This window comes from Ranitomeya variabilis, chromosome 2, assembly GCF_051348905.1.
Source record: "Ranitomeya variabilis isolate aRanVar5 chromosome 2, aRanVar5.hap1, whole genome shotgun sequence".
Taxonomy (NCBI): domain Eukaryota; kingdom Metazoa; phylum Chordata; class Amphibia; order Anura; family Dendrobatidae; genus Ranitomeya; species Ranitomeya variabilis.
In genome coordinates this window covers 146,987,900-147,006,337 of record NC_135233.1, presented here as the reverse complement: position 1 = coordinate 147,006,337, position 18,438 = coordinate 146,987,900, and the positions used below count along the sequence as shown (strand labels likewise).

The 18,438-nt window shown below is 43.4% G+C and overlaps 1 protein-coding gene across 1 annotated transcript in view; it reads left to right on the top strand.

Moving 5' to 3' along the window:
• The window catches only part of SHPRH (SNF2 histone linker PHD RING helicase), a 181,584-nt gene that overhangs the window by 80,492 nt on the left and 82,654 nt on the right, over window positions 1–18,438 (top strand). The window contains exons 11-17 of the mRNA XM_077283067.1: window positions 948–1,026; window positions 1,282–1,445; window positions 3,033–3,289; window positions 4,814–4,935; window positions 12,645–12,733; window positions 16,344–16,436; window positions 17,228–17,335. Coding sequence (XP_077139182.1) covers window positions 948–1,026; window positions 1,282–1,445; window positions 3,033–3,289; window positions 4,814–4,935; window positions 12,645–12,733; window positions 16,344–16,436; window positions 17,228–17,335 — 912 coding nt within the window. The remainder of the gene's footprint in view (window positions 1–947; window positions 1,027–1,281; window positions 1,446–3,032; window positions 3,290–4,813; window positions 4,936–12,644; window positions 12,734–16,343; window positions 16,437–17,227; window positions 17,336–18,438) is intronic.

Below are 18,438 nucleotides of genomic sequence, written 5' to 3'. Positions count from 1 at the left end.
AAAATTGTCTTGCGTGATGAGCAAACGTTTTGCTGGCCATGCTTAGATAGGCCTATAATCGGGAAGTGAGTGTTCCTAGGAATGTTCCTTCACGATTATCGTCCTGTATAGATAGACCTTCTAAATAAGTCATTAGATCAGTCCAGTCAATTGTAATTGGCTCCGCAGCTGCCGGATGTATACAGTGAACAGAGCTGAACAGCACCACTCCGTCCTCTGTGTGGGGCCTGCTGACAAACACTGCCAATCGGCTCCTATTCTCTTGAATAGGATTAAAGGGGATCTGTATTCAGGTTTTTACCACCTAATCCAAGAGCACCATAATGTAGAGGCAGAGACCCTGATTCCAGCGATGTCACCTACTGGGCTTCATGCTGTAGTTATAAAATCATGGTTTTATCAGAACATGCTACCATTTAGTTCAAACCTGCTTCCACCACCGATTGGCAGGTTTCTGCCTATACACAGTGTACACAGAAATCTGCCAATCAGTGGTGTGGGTGGGGTTATACAGGGCTCAGCACTCTGAGCACTGCTAGATCTGTGGCAGATAAACGGTTTTTAATCAAAATTGCAGCACCCAATAAGTGATACAACTTTTTTGCATTACTTTACATTATTTAATGACGGTGACTGTTAATTTTTCATTATAAAATTGTTTTCAATATTTCAACATTATTGTACAACACATGAGAGCATTCGAGCAAAGATAATGTTGGACCAAATGAGGGTGTTTTTTGTTTTATGCAAAATATAAAACTTACCAAGAGTGGAATCGTTTGCCAAATGGAATTGCAGCATACAGGGATTAAACCGCAAACAAACAGATTGCAGTAATCCTAAAACATGATCGTTTTTTGTTGGGGGCAGGTGGATAAGGTGATGGGCAGAAAATTGTTGAATTAATGATCTGAGACTGGATTTTGTTTCCTTCTTTTATTTTGCAGGCTGCTGAAATGGCTTTGCGATTAACAGGGGTGAATAGGTGGTGCGTGAGTGGGACGCCGGTACAGAGGGGCTTAGAAGGTAACATTGCTGGTTTCAATCTGAATATATATGATATTGAGGCCACGACATCATTATGGGACAGGTGGGATTATGAAAGGCTAAACTGAATAATCGTTTATCCCTATCATGTTGCCAGTTTGGGTAATTAGGACTGGGGCCATGATGGGACTGTAAATAGCGGCAAAATGATCCTCTGAAACCAGACTGGAAATCAAAGTGAAGTTCTTAGCTTAGGTCAGATCTGTATTTTCTCCTTCGTGTTTTGCCCTGCAGATTTATTTGGACTAGTGCTATTTCTTGGCGCGGATCCTTACTGGGTGAAACACTGGTGGGACCAGCTACTCTACAGACCATACTGCAGGAGAAATCCTTTTCCATTATATCGCCTTATCGCCAAAGTTATGTGGAGGTCCGCCAAAAAGGACGTTCTTGATCAGGTATATCTTGGATTGCTGTGGATGTGCCTTATTTTCTGTATATGTTGCTTGTTACATGAAGGAGATAAGATTAATTAAAGACACAAAATAAAGTTTCTTGTAGTTTCTGAGGTTCTCTTTTAAAGGATTTTATTCTGAAGTATTAAAGGGGGTTTAATATTGAAGGCCTTTCTTTTATATAGGATTGGTGAGGTGGAGGAGTCGACACCCTAACAATCAGCTGCTATCACCTCTAAAGGCAACTGTACATGGACAGAGTGAGAGAATGCCACCACAGGGGACAGTGTTAAAGTGTAGAGCTTTTAAAGGGAATCTGTCACCCCAAAAATCTTATATGAGATAAGGCCACCGGCATCAGGGGCTTATCTACAGCATTCTGGAATGCTGTAGATAATCCCCCGATGTATCCTGAAAGGTAAGAAAAACAGGTTATATTATACTCACTCAGGGGCGGTCCCGCTGCGGTCCGGTCCGATGGGCGTCGCGGTCCGGGTCCAGCGCCTCCTAGCTTCATACGACGACGTCCTCTTCTTGTCTTCATGCCGCGGCTCTGGTGCAGGAGACGCCCATCGGACCCGGACCGCAGCAGGACCGCCCCTGGGTGAGTATAATATAACCTGTTTTTCTTACCTTTCAGGTTACATCGGGGGCTTATCTACAGCATTACAGAATGCTGTAGATAAGCCCCTGATGCCGGTGGGCTTATCTCATATACGATTTTTGGGGTGATAGATTCCCTTTAATGGGGTTGTCAACTACTAGGACATCACATTCTCAATCTGAATGTTTTCTCCCGTTAAAATAAAAACATTTATACTCACGTCTTATGCCGGTGTCGTTCCAGCTGTGTTGGCAGCCCAGTGCCCAATCAACCTGGCTTCATTGTCCCCAACTTCAGATGTATCAAACATTAGCAGGAAGCCATAGTTGCTGCTCCTCTCTGACGTTCGATTTGTCCAAAGATGGGGACAATGACACCAGCGCTAATTTGGCTTCAGGCTCACCTGACATGACAATGTGATGAGGCAAATCACCAGGGCATGTTGCAAAATCCTCTTGAGTCAAGCTCTCTCATAGATTCAATGTATGATGCCACTATAACAGTGCCTTTAAAACCAGGTAACGATCCATTAGATTGTGGATCATATAGACCCATTTCACTACCTAATGTTGACTACAAAATATTGGCCAAAATATTGGCAACATCGACTTAATAAAATCATTTACAGCATAATACAGTCAGGTTACTCTGCCCAATCTTGATTAATTCCAGGTAAAATAACCGCGGATGACATAAGGCGAACTCGGATAATTGCTCAGGCGGGAGTAGCTGGTAATGAAAATTGGGCGCTGTCATCATTGGATGCAGCCAAGCTTTTGACTCTGTAGAATGGCCATACCTAAGTGAAGTCTTGAAAAGTTTGGATCTGCGTCCAAATTGGCCTAATTTACAAAAACCCAAGAGCTTATGTAGTTGTCAATGGTCAACACTCCCTACTTTAAATTGGGAAGGGGCACCATTTTTGGAAGCCGAGTATGCTAAATTTGAAGCATAAAGTGTATTTAATTTGATTTGTTTTCTTACAGATTCAAATTCCAGAACAAACCGAAGATTTTCACTGGCTTCACTTTTCTCCAGTGGAGAGACATTTCTATCACAGGCAGCATGAAGTTTGTTGTCAGGATGCTCTAGCAAAGTTACGGAAAATCTCCGATTGGTCTCTCAAGCTTAGTAGCTTAGACAGGCGGACTGTATCCTCCATCCTATATCCTCTACTGAGGCTAAGACAGGCTTGTTGTCACCCGCAGGCTGTGCGAGGGGAATTCTTACCATTGCAGAAGAGGTGAATTGCTTAGTTCTGCTCTTATCCATCATGAAGCTGTTATATACCGTATGACTCTGATATTTGTACTTCCTTCCTGCATAATACTTCTGATTGTTGTCTAGGGAGCATGATCACTCAATGGAAATATTCCCTAACTAGCTAACTAGGGGCACTAAGTGCAGAAACCTATTAATTTAGTTTGCGTTTAAACCAAAATTTGGATTAAATATTTGAAGCATGGTGTTTTATGTAACCCTATTCTCCTATGTGCCTCTTTTCGGCGGAGCTGCATCTCCTTGTCAGAGAATGCACTGAAAGTTTCTAAAACGCATAATAAAGAAAGACAGGGGTTTTTTTGGCGCAAATTGCACCAAAACTCTAGTAAAATTCCCCTAGTGTAGTGAAGGTATTTCTGCAGTTAACAGTTTTATTTAGAGCTCATTTACATAGTTTTATTAGCCATATGGTATCCATTTTAAAACAACTAGCATGCTGAGGCTAGGGATTTTGCCCAATGTCGGTTGCATACATGCAGGTGGTATGTGTGCACACTGTCGGGCAATCAGAATTGATTCCAAGACATCCGTCCACCATAGAGATCCACTTGAAAACATGTATACTGCATGGTAAAGTGGCCGTCTATCTGATGCGGTTTCCTGTACAGTTCTAGAATTCAGGAACATAAGTGCCAGACTGGCCGAAAGAACATACTTTGGGCTTCCATCTGTTGAATGGGGTCTATGGTGACAATAAAGTATACATCTTACATACATACATATGATGTACATATAGGCTAGGTGCACAGTCACCGTGTGCGCCTAGCCTAACCCATAGGGTTTCATGGAACGGTCAAGAATCTTTTTTTTTTTTTAAAACCTAACCGTTCAACTCCGAGCATGTCTTATTCTCATCCATTTTTAAAGTTCAGATTCTAAAGAGGATCTTTCACCAAATTTTTCATGTTGATGTGGACTTAATAGCGGCTGCAGAGCAGAATAAAACTTGTTCATTTATTTATTTTTTAAGGGGGTGGGGGTTGTTTTATATTTTTCATTTTTTTTTTTTTTCATTTTTATTTTGCCTCATTGTTGTGAAGATATTATCTCTGAGAGTACCGTTTTTGGCACCTAGTGAGTTAGCTCCTTTTAAGTCCTAGTGGGTGTTACCAGATAGTTTTCACTGGGGGTGTGTTCTTCTCTCCCCTGTATGATGCTGATCAATCATAAGCAGACGGCAATACAATGGAAAAAGAAGAACACACCCCTACAATAGCTTAGGGCAGGTTTTCAGTGAGTGAAAGTTAACTCATTAGGTGCTAAATACTTCGATTGCTAATATTTCCACAAAAATGGGGAAAAAAATTATTCCACTGCAGCCACTCGTACATCATGTGTTCAGTTCAATATGAAACATTTGGTGAAAGGTCCTCTTTAAAAACTAATTGGCACATGGAATATATTTTTTTTTTTTACTAAATCCATTTTCTGCTTCTGACAAAAGTCACAGGTGTGAATGTGCTCTTACTCTTGCTTTCCATTACAGCACAATGACAATGGAAGAACTGCTGACATCTCTCCAGAAAAAATGTCGAACAGAGTGTGAAGAGGCTCATCGCCAGCTTGTCTGTGCTCTTAATGGTTTGGCTGGAATCCACATCATTAAAGGTGATATATTGGATCGACCTTGTGTTTGTCATATGTCTGCCCCTAAGAACATTGTGTTCATTAAAGGGACTGCACTGCACTCCAGGTAAAGCAAGTTATCACATATCCACGGGTTATGTAACTACTAGGTGATTGGTGGATACCCCATCGATGGGACCTGCACCTATTCTCAGATCGGGGAACTTTTATTCCTGACAGGAAACTTTTTTTTTAGCTGCTATAAGATGGTACAAAAGGCCCCTCCATACCTTTCCTATAGGTTTGCCGGAAGAAGCTGATCGTAGTGGCTGGCAGCCTCATAGTAGCTTGGGTGGAGCAGACTATGGGTGCAGGATTGAGGGATTAAACTACCGATCAAGTTATCACCTATTCTGTGGATGGTTCACTTGATTTAACAGGATAGCCCCCTTTAATATTTTGGAAGTGATAAGAATTGTGTGTGCTTAACCCCTCATCGACTTATGACATACAGTTACGTCATATGCCGGCACCCTTAAGGTACCGTCACACATAGCGACGCTGCAGCGATAGCGCCAACGATGCCGATCGCTGCAGCGTCGCTGTTTGGTCGCTGGAGAGCTGTCACACAGACCGCTCTCCAGCGACCAACGATGCCGAGGTCCCCGGGTAACCAGGGTAAACATCGGATTGCTAAGCGCAGGGCCGCGCCTAGTAACCCGATGTTTACCCTGGTTACCAGCGTAAAATGTAAAAATAACAAACAGTACATACTCACATTCGCGTCCCCCGGCGTCCGCTTCCCTGCACTGACTGAGTGCCGGCCCTAACAGCAGACCAGTGACGTCACCGCTGTGCTGTGCTTTCACTTTACGGCCGGCGCTCAGTCAGTGTGGGAAGCGGACGCCGGGGGACGCGAATGTGAGTATGTACTGTTTGTTATTTTTACATTTTACGCTGGTAACCAGGGTAAACATCGGGTTATTAGGTGCGGCCCTGTGCTTAGTAACCCGATGTTTACCCTGGTTACCAGTGTAAAACATCACTGTCATCGTTGCTTTTGGTGTCAAACACGACGATAAACGCCGGTCTGACGACCAAATAAAGTTCTGAACTTTAATCAACGACCAGCGACATCACAGCAGGATCCTGATCGCTGCTGCGTGTCAAACTAAACGATATCGCTATCCAGGACGCTGCAACGTCACGGATCGCTAGCGATATCGTTTAGTGTGACGGTACCTTTACTTTACTAATTGGACCTTATCTTTGTCAGTAGATGATAGCTGTATTATTCAGCCATCATTTGCATCTGATTGTCACCTGTGGAACGGCTCTCTGACCGCGGCTTTTAACTTGTTAAAAGCTGTTGTCAATTAATGCGATCTCAAAGCGCTATTGGTTGCCATGACAGCTGGAGGTCTGCTCAAGACCCTCGTGCCTGTCATGTTGATACTGCTGCGAAAGCCAGCCTGTGGTGACCATTCAATGGAGACTGTGATTTTTGCTATACAGCAAATCTGCGGTATTGCTGTATATAGCACAAGTGATCTGATGATTACAGGTTAACTCCTTTACGACCTATGATGTATAAGTACGTCATAGGTCACCTCCCCCTCTTTGGTGCAGTCTCTGGCTCTGAGCTTTGCACCTTTTTTAGCAGGACAGCTGATCCGCTCAGCTGTCATGTGACCCTAACAGCCATGGGTTGGATCTCAGTCCACCCCCGGCTGTTAACTGGTTAAATGCCAATGTCAATCTCTGACATCAGCATTTAACTCGCGAAAGTGGATGCGGGTCATTAGCTCCTCTCATCTGCGCCCCTGTCACAAGATCGCGAGGCGCTGATGCTCATAGCCCTGCTATGTATAGCACAATATAAAAATACATATATTTGGTATCGGCATTCAGAATCGCCCGATCTCTCAAAGTATAAAAAGAATTAATCCAATCGGTAAACGGCGTAACAAGAAAAAAAAATCAAAACACCAGAATTACGCTTTTTTGGTTGCAGCAACATTGCAATAACGGGCAATCAAAATATCATATCTATCCCAAAATGGTATCAGCTCAGCACTCAGTAAAGAAGACCACACTGAGCACCAGATCCTCAGAAATTGGATGGTTTAAAAAAAATAAATAAATAATTGTGGACTTGCCCTTTTCGGTTGCGGTTCCATTGCATTTGGATTTTTTTCCCTTTTCCAGTACACTATTTGATCAAATCAATGGTGTTGTTCTGTCCTCACTAAATGAGGCAGGCTCATATGTTGCTATACAGGCAGCTAAACCGCTATACCGGAGTCCAATAAGGAGACTGTGGTTGAGTCTGTGCTTTTATTAAACGTAGTAGTATATTGACGCGGTGAAACGTTAAACAATCATATCCCCTTCCCGACCTTTGACGCAGCGTATGCGTCATGAAAACCAGTGCCAATCCAACCTGTGACGCAGCATATCCCTGCAGGCCGGGTGAAAGGATTAACTCCAATTTCACCCGACATGCAGGGACAGGGGGAGTGGTGCTACAGCCCAGGGGGGGTGGCTTCGCCCCCCCGTGGCTACGATCGCTCTGATTGGCTGTTGAAAGTGAAACAGCCAATCAGAGCAATCTTTAATAATTCACCTATGAAAATTGGTGAAATATTACAATCCAGCCATGGCTGGAGACCCCGATCTGGCCCCCCCACCGACTGGCGGCGGCGATCTGCAGCCGCCGTCAGTGTTCCCTACCCCTCCGTCCTGTCCTAAGCGCCTTCCTCTCCCCTCCGCCCCTCCCCCGTCCTCCCCTCCGCATACCCCCCTCCACCCCCAACCCCCCCCCCCGCTGTCCGATCGCATACTTACCTAGTCCCGGTGTCCTCCGTCTTCTCGCATGGGCGCCGCCATCTCGGAAAATGGCGGGCGCATGCACAGTGCGCCCGCCGAATCGGCCGGCAGATTCGTTCCCTGTACATTTTGATCACTGTGATAAGTTCTATCACAGCGATCAAAATACAAAAAATAGTAAATAAACCCCCCCTGTTTATCACCCCCATAGCTAGAGCCAATAATAAAATACAGAAAATATATTTATTTTTGTTTTTCAGTTAGGGTTAGGGGTAGGGATAGGGTTGCACTTAGGGATAGGGTTGCACTTAGGGTTGCACTTAGGGCTAGGGTTGCACTTAGGGCTAGGGTTGCACTTAGGGCTAGGGTTGCACTTAGGGCTAGGGTTGCACTTAGGGCTAGGGTTGCACTTAGGGCTAGGGTTGCACTTAGGGTTAGGGTTGCACTTAGGGCTAGGGTTGCACTTAGGGTTAGGGTTGCACTTAGGGCTAGGGTTGCACTTAGGGCTAGGGTTGCACTTAGGGCTAGGGTTGCACTTAGGGCTAGGGTTGCACTTAGGGCTAGGGTTGCACTTAGGGCTAGGGTTGCACTTAGGGCTAGGGTTGCACTTAGGGCTAGGGTTAGAATTAGGGTTAGGGTTAGAATTAGGGTTAGAATTAGGGCTAGGGTTGGAATTAGGGTTAGAATTAGGCTATGTGCACATGGTGCGGATTTGGCTGTGGATCCGCAGCGGATTGGTCGCTGCGGATTGGTAGCAGTTTTCTATCACGTTTACAGTACCACGTAAACCTATGGAAAACAAAATCCGCTGTGCCCATGGTGCAGAAAATACAGCGCGGAAACGCTGCGTTGTATTTTCCGCAGCATGTCAATTCTTTTACACCTGCTCCATAATAGCAATCCGCAGGTGAAATCCACACAAAAAACACTGGAAATCCGCGGTAAATCCGTAGGTAAAGCGCAGTGCGTTTTACCTGCAGATTTTTCAAAAACGGTGCCGAAAAATCCGCACACAAATCCGCAACGTGGGCACATAGCCTTAGGGTTAGGGTTGGAATTAGAGTTAGGGTTGGAATTAGGGTTAAGACTAGGGTTAGGGGTGTGTTGCGGTTAGGGTTGTGGTTAGGGTTGGGGTTAGGGGTGTGTTCGGGTTAGTGTTTGAGTTAGAATTGAGGGGTTTCCACTGTTTAGGCACATCAGGGGGTCTCCAAACGCGACATGGCGCCACCATTGATTTCAGCCAATCTTGCATTGAAAAAGTCAAATGGAGCTATCTCCCTTCCGAGCCCGGACGTGTGCCCAAACAGTGGTTTACCCCCACATATGGGGTACCAGCGAACTGAGAAGAAACTGGACAACAACTTTTGGGGTCCAATTTCTCCTGTAACTCTTGGGAAAATAAAAAATTGCGGGCTAAAAAATTATTTTTGAGGAAAGAAAAATAATTTTTTTTTGTTTTCACGGCTCTGCGTTATAAACTTCTGTGAAGCACTTGGGGGTTCAAAGTGCTCATCACACATCTAGATAAGTTCCTTTGGGGGTCTAGTTTCCAAAATGGGGTCACTTGTGGGAAGTTTCCACTGTTTAGGCACATCAGGGGCTCTGCAAACGCAACGTGACGCCCGCAGAGCATTCCATCAAAGTCTGCATTTCAAAACGTCACTACTTCCCTTCCGAACCCCGACGTGTGCCCAAACAGTGGTTTACCCCCACATATGGGGTATCAGCGTACTCAGGACAAACTGGAAAACAACGTTTGGGGTCAAATTTCTCCTGTTACCCTTGGGAAAATAAAAAATTCCAGGCTAAAAAATCATTTTTGAGGAAAGAAGAATTATTTTTTATTTTCACGGCTCTGCGTTATAAACTTCTGTGAAGCACCTGGGGGTTTAAAGTGCTCACCACACATCTAGATAGGTTCCTTAGGGGGTCTACTTTCCAAAATGGTGTCACTTTTGGGGGGTTTCAGTATTTAGGCACATCAGCGGCTCTCCAAACGCGACATGGCATCCTATCTCAATTCCAGTCAATTTTGCATTGAAAAGTCAAATGGCGCTCCTTCCCTTCCGAGCCTTGCCGTGCGCCCAAAAAGTGGTTTACCCCCACATATGAGGTATCGGCGTACTAGGAGAAATTGCCCAACAAATTTTAGGATCCATTTTATCCTGTTGCCCATGTGAAAATCAAAAAATTGAGGCTAAAAGAGTTTTTTTGTGAAAAAAAAAAAAGTATTTTTTCATTTTTACGGATCAATTTGTGAAGCACCTGGGGGTTTAAAGTGCTCACTAAGCATCTAGATAAGTTCCTTGGGGCGTATAGTTTCCAAAATGGGGTCACTTGTGGGGAAGCTCCAATGTTTAGGCACACGGGGGCTCTCCAAATGCGACATGGTGTCCGCTAAAGATTGGAGCCAATTTTTCATTCAAAAAGTCAAATGGCGCTCCTTCCCTTCCGAGCCCTGCCGTGCGCCCAAACAGTGGTTTACCTCCACATATGAGGTATCAGCGTACTCAGGACAAATTGGACAACAACTTTCGTGGTCCAGTTTCTCCTTTTACCTTTGGGAAAATAACAAAATTGTTGCTAAAAGATCATTTTTGTGACTAAAAAGTTAAATGTTCATTTTTTTCCTTCCATGTTGCTTCTGCTGCTGTGAAACACCTGAAGGGTTAATAAACTTCTTGAAAGTGGTTTTGAGCACCTTGAGGGGTGCAGTTTTTAGAATGGTGTCACTTTTGGGTATTTTCAGCCATATAGAACCCTGAAACTGACTTCAAATGTGAGGTGGTCCCTAAAAAAAATGGTTTTGTAAATTTTGTTGTAAAAATGAGAAATCACTGGTCAAATTTTAACCCTTATAACTTCCTAGCAAAAAAAAATTTTGTTTCCAAAATTGTGCTGATGTAAAGTAGACATGTGGGAAATGTTATTTATTAACTATTTTGTGTCACATAACTCTCTGGTTTAACAGAATAAAAATTAAAAATGTGAAAATTGCGAAATTTTCAAAATTTTTGCCAAATTTCCGTTTTTTTTTTCCACAAATAAACGCAGAAGTTATCGACCTAAATTTACCACTGACATGAAGCCCAATATGTCACGAACAAACATTCTCAGAATCGCTAGGATCCGTTGAAGCGTTGCTGAGTTATTACCTCATAAAGGGACACTGGTCAGAATTGCAAAAAATGGCCAGGTCATTAAGGTCAAAATAGGCTGGGTCATGAAGGGGTTATACATTAGTGATGTGTCGTTCGCGAACGAGTCGACACAGAGAGTTGGCTCCCTGCTGTGAACGATGGGAGGCGGCACACCAGTGAGAGCCACTAAAATTCCTGAATGGCTCTCACTGGGCGTAAAATCCCGGACTTCGGCATGTGTAACTCTGCCCACCTGAGCAAAACCCCGCCCACTCTTCAATTTAATTGGCTCTAAGAAGTGGGCGGAGTTTCTGCGGTAGGTGGGCGGAGTTTCGGACGCCTGAACAGATATTCAATAGGGATCCATTTAGGATCCAAAAAGAGCCGTTTTGTGAGCCGAAAGAGCCGGACTGCCCATCACTATTATACATACAATCAGTGCATGGTATAGCAGAAATACATACTACACATGTTGTACATTATGAATGAACATTTACAAGGCTAGTAACTGAACTAGGAGTACAACTGACTAAGCTAGGCTAATAATAGAGCAGAAATTACCTATAGAAAGCATAAAGACATACCGGCAATGCAATCGCAAGGGGGATGAAGTGAAAGCGTCTTTTCTTGAAAGCAGAATGAACGAAATGAAAGAAAATGGAGGGAGATGTAGGCTGAGCTACCATAATGCATTGCAAAGGGGGAGGAGAATCCGACATGGAAAATAGAAAAAACAGAAAATAGAACTGTGAACATGACTCTGACCGCTAGAGGGAGCCAAAACACTACGGACAAATAAAGATATGAATATATCAGTTCCTGTATACTCATACTACTGAGAAAACTGCAAATTATGCAAACAGATAATCAGAGGTAACAAATTAGATGGCGGAGACAGAACAGGTGTCGTTCAAAAGTAAAAATCATGACGCAAAATATGACGTGTGTATGTATGTATGTATATATATATATATATATATATATAAATAAAATATGTGTCTGGGGTTGTGGTAGTTATAATTTTTTCACCACTTAATTAAAAAAAGAAACAGATTAGGGTTTGGTGTCGCTGTAATCATATTGACCTGGACAGTCATACTTTTACCATATTATGAATTCTTTAAATAAGAAGGCTAAAAAAACAATTGCAGCATTGTGGTTTGTTTTTTTTCCTATTCATTAAAATGTACAACTTGTTCCGCAGAAAAGTAAGCCCTTATATGACTAAGCCAACTGAAAAATAAAAAAACTTAAGGCTCTTGGAAGAAGAGGAGGAAAAAACAAAACAAAAAAAACAAAATGGGATGGGCATAATACAAGCATCTACATATAGCTGTGCACCCTGACATTTTTTTTCCATATGCTTAGCTGTGGAGAAGTATTGATAGATGCTTACAGCCGCACTTTCCTGGAATATAACTATATCCTCACAATTGATTATTACCAAGGTCTACCAAGAGTTTCTAGACAAATGCTACCTTCCATGACTCCTCGGCCTACATTTTCAGGTTAGGAGCATGCACAAAGTACCAAGTATTGCCAAGTCTGTCTTCTACTCCCATCATTGCTCCTGCATTAATGCAGAAATGAAGATTATGCACATGATAACCCATGTGCAGTCTTTTCTTCTTTTAGGATTTCCATTAGTTTCAAGTTATGTACAGTCCCAATCATCCATAATGGAAGACTATGTTAAATTTTAAGTAAATGAATATCGTGACCCACATTTGGCAAGAAACTGCTGAAATAAAGCAAAATATGTTTGATCTGTTTTTTCTGCAGGTGAGTACCCTATGGCTGCCGAGTGGTATAGGGAAGTTTTAAGGTCATCAGAAGAACACAAAGAAAAACTAAAGACTGATTCTCTACAAGTAAGTATGCACAACATTGAATTGGCAGCGAAAGAATTACTCATATATTTTAGGATAACAAGTCATAGGTGCAGGGTGTTCCTCTCTGGCCTTTCAGTTAGTTATGGGACACTTGAAAATCTTTAAATCCAAATTTCTGTTCATCTGTGACCCCTTGTTAATGGAACCTGCATTTTGAACTCCCTAAATTTCACTCCATTCTTCAGTCCCCGGCAAGATTTCCACTATTTTTTATATCTATAATAGTGCAGCCCGCAGTGATGTTTTCACTGTAAAAATACCGAAATCTCAAAAGAAACATGATGGCTCCCATTATAAATCAATGGAGTTTGTCAGGATCTGTCTAAAAATGGATCCAGCATTTCCCTTCATGACCATTATGTATTGTATCCATGATATGAACACAGCCTTTAGGAATCACTAGGAAATTGTGCCATCGATTTCCGGCTAAGATTCACGATCTCCATAAGTTTGTCAGCTCCAATACAAACGCACATTCTCTATATTTCTATAATGGAGTTTTTCGGATGCTTTTCTGGATCATAAGTCTCCTACCTTGTTCTCCTTCATTTACCAACACAACATTTTATCACCATATTTCAAGCTCCCAATTAAATTGTAACAAGTCTTCTTTCTGTTACTTTCTGTCAGCCACTGGTGTTATTATGACCTTCTAATAAATAGTGAAACCTTTTTTAAAATATTCTTAAAATTATGTTTTGTAACTTAAAGGTAAACTGTCAGAATCTTTAATTTCTCCTAATCATTAGCACAATCTTAAAAGATAAGCTGCAAGAAATCTTGAAGTTGTGTCTGGAAGTTCATCGGGGCGTGACGATGCACCTCTAGCTTCTCAACCTCACACTGTTTCCTACCTAGCACCACCCTCCCCTTGCTGATTGAAAGGTTGTTTGCTCTGGTACATGGCCACTGACCTGCTAATTAGCCTGGGGAGGGTGAGAAGTGCATCATCACGCCCCAGTGAACTTGCAGACACAACTCCTTAATGCAGTTTCTCCCTGCTGTAGCAGTGCTTTACGGTCATAAAGGGATGCACTGGCTTATATTTTAAATGGCTGCACAGTCCTATTATTGGTTTTGTCTGTTATTGGTCTCTGTGCTTCGTATTGTAGTCCCACAGTATGCCGCTGTGCAAGCCTTGTCCTTGGCTCTGTGCTTGGTATTTGTAGTCCCACAGTATGGCGCTATACAAGCCTTGTCCTTGTCTCTGTGCTTCGTATTGTAGCCCCACAGTATGCCACTGTGCAAGCCTTGTCCGTGTCTCTGTGCTTCGTATTGTAGCCCCACAGTATGCCGCTGTGCAAGCCTTGTCCTTGTCTCTGTGCTTCGTATTGTAGCCCCACAGTATGCCGCTGTGCAAGCCTTGTCCTTGTCTCTGTGCTTCGTATTGTAGCCCCACAGTAAGCCGCTGTGCAAGCCTTGTCCTTGTCTCTGTGCTTCATATTGTAACACCACAGTATGCCGCTGTGCAAGCCTTGTCCTTGTCTCTGTGCTTCGTATTGTAGCCCCACAGTATGCCGCTGTGCAAGCCTTGTCCTTGTCTCTGTGCTTCATATTGTAGCCCCACAGTATGCCGCTGTGCAAGCCTTGTCCTTGTCTCTGTGCTTCATATTGTAGCCCCACAGTATGCCGCTGTGCAAGCCTTGTCCTTGTCTCTGTGCTTCATATTGTAGCCCCACAGTATGCCGCTGTGCAAGCCTTGTCCTTGTCTCTGTGCTTCGTATTGTAGCCCCACAGTATGCCGCTGTGCAAGCCTTGTCCTTGTCTCTGTGCTTCGTATTGTAGCCCCACAGTATGCCGCTGTGCAAGCCTTGTCCTTGTCTCTGTGCTTCGTATTGTAGCCCCACAGTATGCCGCTGTGCAAGCCTTGTCCTTGTCTCTGTGCTTGGTATTGTAGCCCCACAGTATGCCGCTGTGCAAGCCTTGTCCTTGTCTCTGTGCTTGGTATTGTAGTCCCACAGTATGCCGCTGTGCAAGCCTTGTCCTTGTCTCTGTGCTTGGTATTGTAGTCCCACAGTATGCCGCTGTGCAAGCCTTGTCCTTGTCTCTGTGCTTCATATTGCAGCCCCACAGTATGCCGCTGTGCAAGCCTTGTCCTTGTCTCTGTGCTTGGTATTGTAGCCCCACAGTATGCCGCTGTGCAAGCCTTGTCCTTGTCTCTGTGCTTGGTATTGTAGTCCCACAGTATGCCGCTGTGCAAGCCTTGTCCTTGTCTCTGTGCTTCATATTGCAGCCCCACAGTATGCCGCTGTGCAAGCCTTGTCCTTGTCTCTGTGCTTGGTATTGTAGTCCCACTGCATCTTTAAGAGGTTTTTTTCAGCACTGCTCACTTTCGCATCAGAAATGAGCAGTGCCGACAAAGCTACAACTCTACACACCTGTCAAAATGTGATCTACAGGTTAACAAGGATGTGTCTAGTTCATTAAAATACTGAATGATGGTAAATGTTTTTAAAGGGAAACTGTCACCCCATCCCCCCAGGCGTTTTTAAATAAAAGCCATCTTGTGCAGCACTAATGCTGCATTCTGTCAAGGTGGCTCTTTTAGTTCGGGTCCCTGTAAACGCTGCAATAATCGCTTTTATAATTTGTCCCTGATACCTTGAAAGAGACCTGGGGGCATGTCTTTTCCCCCGGACAGAAACGCCTCCCAGCCGTCACTCAGGGCCTCTGCGCGCCGGGTGCCGCCTCCTCTTCGTTCATTAGCAACCCCGGCCCACGCTGTATGTTTTTTTTTCGGGCATGCGCAGTTGCGTTGCCCTTCGAACTTACACCGCAGGCGCCGGGGACGCTATTGAAGGGAGAGGAGGCGGCACCCGGCGCGCAGAGTCCCCGAGTGATGGCTGGGAGGTGTTTTTGTCCGGGAGAAAAGACATGCCCCAGGTCTCTTTCAAGGTATCAGGGACAAATTATAAAAGCGATTATTGCAGCGTTTGCAGGGACCCAAACTAAAAGAGCCACCTTGACAGAATGTAGCATTAGTGCTGCACAAGATGGCTCTTACAGTTAAAAACGCCTGGGAGGGTGACAGGTTCCCTTTAAAGGGAATTTGTCACTTTGAATATGCAAGCAGCATGGTATAGAGCATGCGGAGATTGATTTTAAGATTTTGGAAAAAGAGTCAGTGTAACATACATTTTATTACCTGAAATCCCTGCTTATTCTGGGGTTTTTTAGCAGTCCAGTGACTCCAGACTTGTAAATCCTCACATTGCGCACACTGCACACTGTAAGGATTCTCCGGTGCCGACGCTGGGAGCGACAGTCATGTGACTTCAAGTGTGCGATATATATACTCCCGGGCACATTCCGAATCAATGCAAGTGTATTGTGCAAGGCCAGAAACAGTTCTAGTTGGCATGTGGCCGGGACTACGCATATCGCAGGCACCAGAGAATCCTCACAATGTGCAGCGTGGGTGACCCCTTTAACTTGTTCAGTCCATCCTGCTCTGTTATCTGCCCATACAGGGGATTGCACAGCATTCCCAAGATGTCAGACCCATTGAATGCAGCTCTGAAGCAGGACAGGGTGTGATAGATGCGTGAAGAATACTTAACGTTCCTAATGCGTGTTCCATTTTATCCAGAGACTACACTCCACACACAATCTTCTCGAGCTGCTTTCTGCAAAGCATCCAGGGATCCCGCCTACCTTGCGTGACGACAAGCTGGAGGAAGAGGTTAGTTTGCACAATTTTTGAAGAGATATTGCAGTTTATAGGAGTTCTCCATTACTGCTCAACCCCTTGTTAATGCGTCAGAGGGTCTAAAAAGTAAAAGTGATGCTCGCATCTCAGACCAGTGCCGCTCCTCCGTAGTCAGCGCTGTATCCCCTGCCTCACCGCTGGGATCAACTTTGTTTCTTTCATTTATACAAAATATGAAAACTTCAGCTGATCAGTAGCCTCTGTTCGGTTAAAGCACACATGATGCTCCCACCAGATGTTGATCCCAGCAACCAAATATTAATGCCAGCTTACCAGCGGGGGCCACAGCACTGACTACAGACAGGTAGCACCAGTTAAGAGAGGGAATAACTTTTTTCACCTCCCCAGTACTGCACAATCCCTTTAAATATTGCCAAATAAAGCCCTACATTTGCAAATAATGGGGAACCCCTCAGATCACCATTTTAAGTCCTCATGGTGATGAGATCAGAGACCTCGTTAAGGAGGTTGGTTAATAATCTTATGGGATGAATGAATCCATTATGACCTTCTGTATAGAATGCATTCTGCTAGGATGGGAATAGGAGAATTGTTCCTACTCTAAATAGAGCGGTGCTATTCTTCATGACAATGTTTTCCTTCCAGTCATCGAGCATAAACTACATTTATAGCATGCATCCACTGGCTGAGATTGGAAAAAGAAGGTGAATAGTTGGGTCCAGTCATAACCATTTCCATGAAGAGTTCAGCACTATGCTGCAATAGATGGATTGTTATAATGTCATGTGTATCTATAATTGCAGATAAAAGAACTTAAGCAGCATTACATGATCAAATCAAATGCTGAAGTCTCTGAGGCCCACCAAGCTCTACAACCAGTCCTGCAAAATTTACGTGAACTGCAAAGAAAGGTAAATTAAGTTTAATTTCCAATCTGTGTATGATAAATACAGCTCTGGCAAAAATTAAGAGACCACCACATCAAAACCCTGTCATGGGCAGCCCAATCTCCAGACCTGAACCCCATTGAAAACTTCTGGAATGTAATCTAGAGGATGATGGATAGTCACAAGCCATGAAACAGAGAACTGCTTACATTTTTGCGCCAGCAGCACTGTGAAAGACTAGTGGAAAGCATGCCAAGATGCATGAAAGCTGTGATTCAAAAGCATGGTTATTCCACAAAATATTGATTTCTGAACTCTTCCTGAGTTAAAACATTAGTATTCTTCTAAATGATTATGAACTTGTCTTCTTTGCATTATTTGAGGTCTGAAAGCGCTGGTTTTTTTTTTTTTTTTTTTTTTTTTTCATTTTGACAATTTTTCTTTGTCAGAAAAAAAAATACAAAATTTATTGCTTGGAAATTCGGAGACATGTTGTCAGAAGTTTATAGAATAAAAGAACAATTTATATTTTACTCAAAAATATACCTATAAAGAGAAAAATCAGACAAACTGAACATTTTGCAGTGGTCTCTTAATTTTTGCCAGAGCTGTATATACAAAGATTATAACAGATTTATACAATAGTGTACAGTCTTTATTATTTTAGCATAGGAGCCTACTGGCCATATGCCACAATTTGACTAAACAGTGGCAGAGGTCTGAGGTTCAGTTAATCAGAATTGTTCCCATTGCACATAAGGTTCATTAGCAAAGTTTACAAATTGTGACGGCCACTCCAAAATCCTCCCCGACTTATCCTAAAAACAAGTCTCAGTGAACCTTGATATACTGTATGTTTGGTATCATTGTCCTGTTGGAAGCTCCAATGAGTTCCAAGTTTCAGCTTTTTGACAGAAGTTATGACATTTGATTAAAACCATCTTGGCCTCTACATGCTGCAAATTTCCAGAGCCGGAGGAAGCAAGGCGGCCCCAGAGAATCACTGAGCTACCCCCATGCTTTCCTGTAGGAAGGGTGTTCTTTTCATCACAGACTTCATTCTTCCTTCTTAAAATATATTGCTGATTCACAGGTCTGATAAGTTCCAGTTTTGTTTCATTGCTCAA